The sequence below is a fragment of the Chrysochloris asiatica genome, unplaced genomic scaffold (assembly GCF_000296735.1).
Source record: "Chrysochloris asiatica unplaced genomic scaffold, ChrAsi1.0 scaffold00138, whole genome shotgun sequence".
NCBI lineage: Eukaryota > Metazoa > Chordata > Mammalia > Afrosoricida > Chrysochloridae > Chrysochloris > Chrysochloris asiatica.
The window spans coordinates 3,879,125-3,889,818 of record NW_006408656.1 but is presented as its reverse complement, the minus strand read 5'-3'; the positions used below and the strand labels follow the sequence as shown (position 1 = coordinate 3,889,818).

At 43.7% G+C, this 10,694-nt stretch overlaps 1 protein-coding gene across 1 annotated transcript in view; it reads left to right on the top strand.

Annotated features, from left to right (window-relative positions):
- Positions 1-8,966, top strand: part of LOC102841383 (keratin, type II cuticular Hb5-like) — a 20,657-nt gene extending 11,691 nt beyond the window's left edge. The window contains exons 4-9 of the mRNA XM_006870011.1: positions 392-487; positions 1,313-1,477; positions 1,759-1,884; positions 4,444-4,664; positions 7,952-7,983; positions 8,815-8,966. Coding sequence (XP_006870073.1) covers positions 392-487; positions 1,313-1,477; positions 1,759-1,884; positions 4,444-4,664; positions 7,952-7,983; positions 8,815-8,966 — 792 coding nt within the window. The remainder of the gene's footprint in view (positions 1-391; positions 488-1,312; positions 1,478-1,758; positions 1,885-4,443; positions 4,665-7,951; positions 7,984-8,814) is intronic.
- Positions 8,967-10,694: the final 1,728 nt, after the last annotated feature.

The window sequence follows — 10,694 nt, the reverse complement described above, 5'->3', positions numbered from 1 at the left end:
TAATGTGTTCATCTGCTGGTACTATATCTGACAATGCTCTGGTGCTACTTATAATGTGTTCATCTGCTGGTACTATATCTGACAATGCTCTGGTGTTATTGATAGGATTTTCAGTGGCTGAACATTCAGATGTAGTCTGCCTCTCCTCCTTCTTGGTTTATCTTCGTCTGGAAACTCTGCTGGAAGCTGTCCACCATGGGTGACCCTGCTGGTATTTAAAATACTGGTGAACAGCTTACAGCATCAGAGCAACACACAAGCCACCACAGTATGACAGATGAGTGGTGGGCAGATCAGAGGTAGAGAGCTCAGGAGATGTCCTTAAGAGGGTTCCAGGGCATGAGGAAGGGGACTTATCCCATTCCTGTCCTCCCTTGTCTCTCTCCACCAGGATGTGGACTGTGCCTATCTGCGCAAGGCGGACCTGGAGGCCAATGTGGAAGCTCTGAGGGAGGAGATTGGCTTTCTGCAGTCCCTGTATCAGGAGGTAAGTCTCTCCCCATATCTAGAAAAGCAAGAGAATAAGGAAGCAGAGGAGGATTTCTCAGAATGTGGCCTGTCCTGTGTCTTTAATTCTAGGGATAATTCTTTATTCTCCTAAGACATGAATGCCTATTCTTTCTGTAATTAGAAGAGATTTTCCCTTGTTAGTTCTCCTTCCGGAATGGATATGGGGATCATCATTCTTTTAAAATAGCTTGAAAGACCATGATTAATCCCTGTCTACACAGCATGACAAGGAGCTCTGGCAGGGTAGTAGTTACAAGTCAGGCTGCTAACCTTAAGGTCAGCAGTTTGAAACTATCAGCTATTCCAGGGAAGAAAGGTGAGGCTTTACAGCCTCAGAAACCTTATACAGGATTGCTATGAGTCAGAACTGACTCCATGGCACAAACCACCACCACTGCACAGCATGAAATGAATAGTGATTTGACAATGATCTCATTAACTCAGGTAGTACAAAATCCCAATTAGAAAACCCTGGAACCTGAATCTGGCCATTATCTGTTAATAGAGGTCTACAGATAACTGCAGCTGATTTGAGTCAATCAAGTCCCAGGTAGAATGATCCAGATCCCCGCCTTGGTTGATTCAGGCATTAATAGAATTCCACCTTACTCATTGCCTTAAGTCCAGGGTTCCAATTCCTTCCCAACCCTCTCTGTAAACATCTCTTTTTTAATTTCCCTAACCTGCTCGTAGTTTAATACTTTATTTCTGAAAGTGTCAGATTTGGAGCTGTGTTTTGAATTGCCAGTGGAGAATAGGAGTGGGACTTGGAGCTGAGGTCTCTGGTTGTTGTTTGTTACAGGAAATTTGTCTCCTTCAGTCACAAATCTCAGACACCTCAGTAGTGGTAAAGATGGACAACAGCCGGGAGCTCAACATGGACTCAGTGGTGGCTGAAATTAAGGCTCAGTACGATGACATCGCCAGTTGCAGCAGGGCTGAAGTCGAATCCTGGTACCAAACCAAGGTGAACAGGAGCGCTGGGGGTATGCTGTATGTTTGGGTCCAGGTTGCCCTACAATCCAGAGAGATCACAGTGAGCCTCGTCCTTCTCTGGAATTTTCACCCATGTATCCCAAAGGGCTGCAGTGGAAGTCTGGAGCAAGCAGGAGAATGTGGTGAAACTGCAGCAAAACAGTGAGCTAGCTCACCTGGCTGAGGGAATCCACTGGAATAATAACCAACCACACACCCCCAGCCATGTTGTGATCATTGGCTGTTTCTCCATGTTTGTCTCCCAACCTGCAGTGTGAAGAGATGAAGACCACAGTGACCCAGCAGGGCGAGAGCCTCCGCAAAACTAAGGATGAACTCAACGAGCTGAACCGTCTGATTCAGAGGCTGACGGCTGAGGTGGAGAATGCCAAGCAACAGGTTAGGAGGATGCTGAGACCCTGCTCATTGTTTCTGATCTGCTTTCCTCCTACTTCCAAGGCCTCCACATGCTTCTGAAGGGCCACACAGCACAAAAGATTTTATACATAGGTCTCGTCTGCCTCCCTGATCTTACTGTCTCTTTATGCTGAGTCCATTTCTAAGACAATACGCTATAGGGCACTGGTTAGCTCCTGCTTTCTTTCCTTCCTCACAACTGTTTCAACAGACTTGCTGGGTGATGAGATATGTGAGTATATACGTATTTTCACTAAGTAACAGGAGAGCTGTGCTGGTGTGTTGTTGTTGTTGTTAAGTGCCATCAAGTCAGTTCTGTCCCTGTGGGTTTGAACTGCTGGCCTGGTGGTTTGCAGTCCAGTGTTGATCCTAGAGCACCACTCCCGTTATCAGCACACACATGGTTCTGTTTCTAGCCCTCATTATGGTCAGACTTTCTAATTCTTGTGGATCTAACAGGTGTAAACAGGCATCTCACCATTAGGACCTACTCAGGTCATTTCCACAGGTTGTGGTTTTGAGCCTTGAACCTAGAGGAAACTGGTTTCCTAAAGTCACCTTTGAGTCAAACAATAGCTTCGTACATATATCAGCAAAGTCCGTTCTGCCTTGAGCATTGTTTGTCTTTTGAAGCATATCCATTTGTAGTCAGTTTCCAGAACTAGAAATTCCAAAGTCAGACTGGGTGCTATGTTTTAGATTACATTGTTGTTGTTGTGATGTGCTGTGAGGTCGGTTCTGACTCATAGCCACCCTGTACAGGGTTTCCGAGGCTGTACATTTTTACAGGACCAGAAAGCCTCATCTTTCTCCTGTGAAACAGCTGGTAGTTAGTAACTGTTTTAATTGTTCTTCAAGACAAAGAATTCCTTCCCAATCACACTTTATTTTTATCAGTTCTATTCAGATCAGTTTCCATGGTAATGTCAATAAGATGGAGTATAAGAATCTATGGAAGTTCTTTCCTCTCCGAAACATTTTTGACTCCCTAGTTGAAATGTTACTTCAATTTGCAAATCATATATTAAATAAACTTTAATCAATTTCTATTATTGGCTTAATATGATTTTGTTTTAACACTAGATGTTGATTGTCTCCTCATATATTTCTTAGTCACTTGTCTTTTCCTTTCTAAGAATTGCCTATTCATATTATTTTCCGATTTAAAAAAAAAAAAAAAAGAAGAAGAAGAAGGTATTCCTGTCTTTTTTCTTGGTGATTTGCATTACTGCCTTGTCCATTCTAGATGGTCACTCTTTGCTGGTTAATTGTCTCTAAGTCTGTCTTGTCTGTCTTATGTATTCTGGTATCCTTCACTGAACAGAAACCTTCAACTTGTATGTGACCAAATCCATTCATTCTGCCCTTAATGGTTACAATTAGAACATTTTGAGGTCATAAAGGTATCCTCTTACTTTTTTTTCTCTTCTATTAGTTTTATAAGGAGCTCTGGTAGCATAGTGGTTTTGAGTGGGGCTGCTAACCTCAAGGTCAGTAGTTCAAAACTACCAGCCGTTCTGCAAGAGAAAGATGAGGCTTTCTGCATCCGTAAAGATATACAGCCTTGGAAACCCTAGACAGGGTCGCTATGAGTTGGTACTGACTCCACAGCACACCACCAGCACACCACTGCCACCACCACCATTCTAGTACGAGCAGTTCCCAGGATTAAGAACCTCTGATTTCTTCTGGACAACTCCTGCTTGCTCTTTTTGTTATGTAAATTTGACCTCACTTTGAAAGTGATTGAAACAAGTCCATTCATACTCATAGAGATGCTGTTTAGAGTTTCCAAGGCTGTGCATCTTTGCAGGAGCAGAAAGCCTCATCTTTCTTTTGCAAAGTGACTGGTGGACTTGAACCACCAACCTTGTGGTTTGCAGTCCGGTGCTCACACAGAGCCACCATGCTCCCTGTTGTTGTTAAGTGCCATTGAGTTGGTTCCAACTCATAGTGATCCTATATAGGGTTTCCAAGGAGTGCCTGGTGAGCTTGAACTGCCGTACTTTTTGGTTCAAACTGACCCTGATGTCCAGTGCATTGACCCATAGCACTGCACCCTGACTCTACCATGCTCCTACTTACAACAATTTCATCACAACCACTTTCACTTGTTGCAGGTATAGCTTTTAAATCATTGAAAGGGCTCCAAGGCTTTTCTTGCATAAAAATAAGGCTAAATAAGAATAGTATGCATCGGTTCCTACTTATCTACATATTTCACTTAAAGACTAAAGACACAGTTAAGAATGGACCCTGTTCATAATCTAGGTACTGTCTATACATTTCCTTCCTCGAATGGCTTATCATTGATTTGCGTTTCACTATGAAGTGGTGTAAAATGAAGAAGAAAATCTTCAAATGAGCTATTATTTTCTGTTGATTTCCCATCGATGTATTTCTTTTTTTTTAAATGTATTAAGTTCAAAAATTGACTCATTTGAATGGAGGCAAAATAGATAACCAAAACTGCTAGAGACCAACCAGGGTCCCCACAGCCTGCACCCTTTCAAACCTCTTTCCCTCCCTCCTTCCCCATAGCGTGCCAAACTGGAGGCTGCGGTGGCTGAGGCAGAGCAGCAGGGTGAGGCAGCGCTCAGTGATGCCCGCTGCAAGCTGGCTGGGCTGGAGGAGGCCCTGCAGAAGGCTAAGCAGGACATGGCCTGCCTGCTCAAGGAGTACCAGGAGGTGATGAACTCCAAACTGGGCCTGGATGTAGAGATCGCCACCTACCGCAAACTGCTGGAGGGCGAGGAGAGCAGGTAAGGATACATGTCCCCTCTCAGGGCTACAACCTGACATACCTGGGAAGTGCAAATGGTTTACCACTCACCTGCTGGTCAAAAAGTTGGCAGTTTGAATCTACCCAGAGGTTCCTCAGAAGAAAATCCTGGTTATCTACTTCTGAAGAATCAGCCATTGAAAATCCTGTGGCGCACATAGAGTCACTCTGATTTGGAATCAACTTGAAAGCAACTGGTTTTGGACTATATAATCCTCCAGGCTGAGGATGTTTAAACTGGAAAAGACTCTAGAGATCATATAAGCGCAACCATTTCCCCATTTTACAGGTAGGAAAACTGAGGCTCAAAGAGGGCTTGTCCAAGATCACACCTAGTTGGATAAGCCAACATTGAACCAGTCTCCTGATTGGCACTTCTACACATTTTCCCCTGCTCTACCCTATTCTCCAGGCTATACCTAAACTCACTCCAAGGCAACTACTTTACTTTCCTCTGTAAGCTGGAAGAGTATCACCGTAATCACACTTCATAGGTTGTGGGAGCTAGAGTCATTCAGAAAATCTATTAATAGTCTTTTGAATTGGGTTGTACAGACAACCTAGATAGTCTGGTGTTCACAACCAGGAACTAGACATAAGCGGCATGAGAATATTGTTGTTGTTGTTGTTGTTGTTATTGTGCCATGGAGTTGGTTCTGACTCATAGCAACCCTGTACAGGGTTTTCAAGTCTGTAAATCTTTACGGGATCAGAAAGCCTCATCTTTCTCCTGCAGAGCAGTTGGTAGTTTCGAACTACTGACCCTAAGGTTCGCAGCCCAATTCGTAACCACTATGCTACCAGAGCTCCTTAATAGACATAGGTAATTCCCCTAGATGACTGGGGTTACTGTCCCACTGGAGCTCTGAGAACAGGGAGCAGGGAGATGGATTCTGATTGGAGGCTCTCTGAGAGCCTCTCAGAGGAGGAAGTGAACCAGCTGAGACAGGACTTGTCAGGCTGTGCTGACAGCTTGAACTAAGAATTGGAAGCTGATGAAGTCAGCATGTGAGAAGCAATGTGGATTTATGTCTAGGGTGGTTCAGTGAGGCTCTAGTCTTGAGGTGGCCACATTGTTATGGTACCCTAGTCATGGTCCGTCAGAGAGGAGTTGGGGAGACCAGGGAGCAAAAGGCAGAGGTTAAGATCCAGACCACTTGGGTTCAAATACTGCCACTACCACTTCCCAGCAACATGGCATTTTATGTCTCAATGTCCTCCTCTATAAAACAGAGTTATTGCTAATACTCACCTCTTAGGTTGTTTTGAGGATTAAATGAGTTAATAGAACATAGTAAGCACATGTTGGTGCAGATTATTATTATAATGAAAGTACATCCACGGAGAGACTATTAGCCCAATTAGCATAAAAAATCTGGCATGAAGTAGCATTCAAGGTAGTAAAGCCATGCTGCTGGATTTGTGCCATGCTTTCATGTCTCTGGGGGAAAACTACCAGAGATATTTCCCCTTTTGAACCTTTGTGTTCTCAACTTACTTGTCAGTATTCCCTGAGATACTTGGCATTTGTACTGTGAGACTTATTTTCACTATAATAATATAATAATAATAATTAATGTATTAGTGACTCAAATGTAAAATGAATGGTCTACTGTTCCCAACACATGATATTTTAAAAGGTTTCTATATTTTATAGTCTTTTATTTATTATGGTTGTTGATCTTTTAATAGGCCTTTTCCTCTTGGATTTAAGATTTTAAATTTGATTATACAGGCAATGGGGTCCCAGTGTGATGCTGTAGGATCAGCACTGAACCACAAGGTTGGTTTGAACTGCAAGGTCAGCGGTTCAAACTCACCAGCCACCCCTCAGAAACCATACACAGAGTCGCTATGAGTTGGAACCATCTCAAAGGCACTTAACAACAACAATACAAGCAATGATCATTGCAGAAAATAATACAAATAAGAAAACAAAGGCAGCTATAATTTTAAAATTTGGATACAGTCTCTGCCAGCATTTTGGTTTAGCAGGTGCCATAATTGACATTGGCTAGAATTTTCTAGAAGGGCACACAGTTCCAAGGCTGTGGAAAGCCAGGCAGGAAAGTGAACCAAGTGAATATATCCTCACTGAAAAAGTGAGGTATTAAAGGAATATTGCCAGTTGGGCAAAATGAATCGAGTAGGACTTTCATGAAGTAAAAGGGTTGAAGCTAGAGATTAGAGAAGAGTGAGGGGTAGAGCAGAAAGTCCTAGTAGGTGTGAGGGAGGACGGACCATTTATGAAAAGCACACATTAGTGGTGTACGTGCCTCAACATTAATGAGATATTTATGGTGTTACATAGGATTTACTATCTGCCAATCAAGGAGCTCTGGTAGCGTAGTGGTTACGAATCGGGCTGCGAACCTTAAGGCCAGCAGTTCGAAACTACCAGCTGCTCCGCGGGAGAAAGATGAGGCGTTCTGCTCCCGTAAAGATTTACAGCCTCGGAAACCCTGTACAGGGTCGCTATGGGTCGGAACCGACTCGATGGCACTTAACAACAACAACAACAACAACAATCTCTATTTTAGGCAATTTACTTGTTGTTATTGTTATTAAGTGCTGTTGAGACAGTTCTAACTCATAATGACCTAATATAGATTTTCTGAGGAACAACTGGTGGGTTTGAACTGTTGACCTTGAAGTTAGCAGTCCAGTGCTCATCTTACAGCCCCACAGCAGGACTCCATATATGACTTGCAACAGTCATACAACATGTATTGCCACTCCATTTTAGGAGGAAACAGAAGACATGTTTGAACTCAGGCTGTTGGCTCCTGAGTCCAGGTTTGTAACCACCAGAACTTCCAGCCTCCCTCTGCACTGAATGGAATCAGGTGGATGTCTGGGGTGGAATTTTAAATTATGGGATAAAAATGAATCAATGTGCACAATGGCCATGCTTTTTTTCCCTCCCAGACGTATCCAGCTAGGCAGTGGCTACTCCCGTCAGTTATTCTTTGGTTTTGCTGGAATTTCCAGTCAAGCAACAAGGATGATACCTTCATCTCTACCCTTCAGTCCATGAAGTCTCCATAGCTGAGAAGTAAACAAAGCTAAAATCATCCTTTGGATCCTTGAGCTCAACATAGTCTGTCCTTTGGGAATGCCAGTGAACAGCATAGCCAATACTGATGCTGTCTACAGCAGATAGGCAGTGTGTCCTCTGTCCCTTCTTCAGGATGGGGGAGGATAGATCTTTGCCTCATAAGCAGAGCAACTTGGCTCTAACTGCTCATCCTCTTTTCTCCCCTAAAGGTTGTGTGAAGGCGTGGGCTCTGTCAACATCTGTAAGTTGGGTGTGTGGGGGCATGGCTTTGCTGGGTACCAATAGTCATAATGTCTGGATGCATCTAACAGGGGGCTGAGCCTCTGTTCATGGGCACTGGGTTGGGGAGACTGGAGCTGCAGATCTCTCAGATCTGGACAAATGGACAGCCCCTAAAGGCTCGGCCATTCTGTAGATCCATGAAGTCTAAAGTTATGAGCATGGTAATTTCTGGACCCATATTTGATTCTGCAAAACTAGTCTAAGACTTCTAGTTACACATAGAATACTGCTTATGTGGTATCATGTTTTGAAGAATACTAGATAAATATTCTGGTCAATTGGGGTCACTTTAGGCATGGTGCTATGGGTTAATGTGCCAGACTGCAAAGCTGTTTGAAATGCAAGCTCACTAGATGCTTTTTGGAAACCCTCTACAGGGTCGCTATGGGTCGGAACTGACTTGATGGCACTTAACAACAACAACAACAGGCAACTTTTAAATCTTTATCCCAATATAGATGGATGTCTGTTTTTGATCCACCAATTTACCTTAAAACCTTTCCAGCCACCATGTTTCTAGATAATGTCTTTACTGTAATTCATCAGTTTTGTGCAAAGATTGTATAGATGCTTCTCAACATCAGTCAAGGCCAAATAGAATTAGGTATATAGATTGCTAACCACATTCCTCATGAAGCAGATAGGAATGGATAGCTTTACCTGTAAATTGAAAATAATGGTGTTGCTAATCTCTCTGAGTTTGAACAGAATTAATCATTGCTTTTAAAAGATTCTGAGTCAGACCATATCTGGGATGGCATGAATTCTAACCTACTGTCTCTGTCCACAGGTGTGAGCCGTTCCCATGGTGGCGTGGTTTGCGGGGACCTCAGTTCCACAGTCTCTCGTGGTCTAGGGGGCATGACCATCAGCAGCAGCGGCCTCTGCTCCCCCTCTGTAATGGGGGGCTACTCCAGTGCAAGATCTGTGCGGTTTGCATAGAGGGGGTGGGACTTTGGATAGACTGGATCTGATGAGGATGTGCAGGGGCAGGAGGAGGAAATAATTTCTCTCTCAGATCCAATGTCAGTTCGGTAATTTCCTCTTACAAGGAACCCGGGATGAACTCTCCAGCTCTCTTTTCACTGGGGTTATTTACTCTCTGAATGTAACTCCTGGGTTTGGCATTGTCATTCCCAATGACTGTCCCCCTCCCTGTCATCTAAGAGAGGGATGTAAAGGCTTTTTGATATAAACAACTTAGTAGTTTTCTCCCTAGTTACCTTCAGGTCAGCAGACATTTATTAAGTACTGACTGTATGCCTGATCCTCTGGTCAGGGAGCCAGGTTGAGGGATGTGTGACATTGGAGCATCATCCCCAGGCCTGGTGCTGTGGATGAGAGAAGCTACCTGGGCATGGAGGGGTCAGATGGGGCTCTGGGGAGGTTCCTCACTTAGTCTGTGAGATTGGCTATTTCCAGAGCATCTTCCAACTCATTGTTGTATGTCAGGATCAAAACACTTATTACTGAGACTAACCAGCTGAGATATATATATATATATATTTTTTTTTTTACCGATTCTTTGGAGTTATATTGTATTTGGGTGATTCCTGACATGGCTTCTTTTCTCTTCTGGTGTGTATGATTAAACGCTGCTGGCAAAAAGGCTTTCTCCCTACTAACTCAGTTAATGCCTGCCTCATTTGTTTGTTGGTTGGTTGCTTTTTTCTTCCAACCCACCCAAAGACCTGATTGTTTCTGGTGTTTCTCTAAGTGTGGTCCATGGACAACCATCTACATCTGGATCATCAAGAGTACTTGTTACATTTACAGATCCTGGGGCCCCATCCAGCACTATTGAACTAAAAGTCTAGGGATGAGCCCAGGAATCTGCATTTTAAAAACAACTTCCCAGGTGACTCCTAAAAGAACTCAAGTTTGACAACTACTAATATACCCTACTGTTAGATAAGCACTGGAATGCTAATTGCAAGGTCACAAGGTTGGTGGTTCAAACTCACCAACTGCTCTTTGGAAACCCTGTATTGGATTGCTGTAAGTCAGAACTGACTCGATGGCACTTAACAACAACAATTGATGTGGGCAGACAGCAAAGCTATACTTTCCTCTGGATAGACTTGAACATTCATCCCTTCAGGTAGCTGTCCAGCACATCTGTTATTTGTCCAAACCAGGAACTCCTTTCATTAATGCATAGGCTCATCCTAAATGTGCTGCTCCCCCACCCCTCCACGCCCTTGCTGCTCCCTGCACAACACTGTGCAGTAGCACCCCAGGAATATTGGTGGGGCATCCTGCTATCTCTGAAATAGGCAGAAATGGGCAGGGATTTCTAGAGGCACAAAGCCTCATCCAATCAAAAGAAAGTTCTCTTTGTGCAGCTGTCCCAGTTTCTAGTGGTAAGTCAGTGGACACGTGGTACTGTTCCATGTTCATGATCCCCATGGGCGGCAGTGATGTGGATAATTTAGACAAGGGGGGGATATCATTTCCATAGGTATGCAGTATGTAATTTTCTTGATTATGTAGTTAATTTAGTTTTCTCACTATACTTAGCTGAGGTAAATCATACTACAAATCAGTATTTCCTGTGGTCCCAGAGACTGAACCAGAGAATGGCCCGAGACCCTGAGGTTGGGAGAGTGCATCCTGGCCAGAGGTGTTTATGAAGATGGCAGGAAACACAGGGGACCTGGGTCTCTGTAG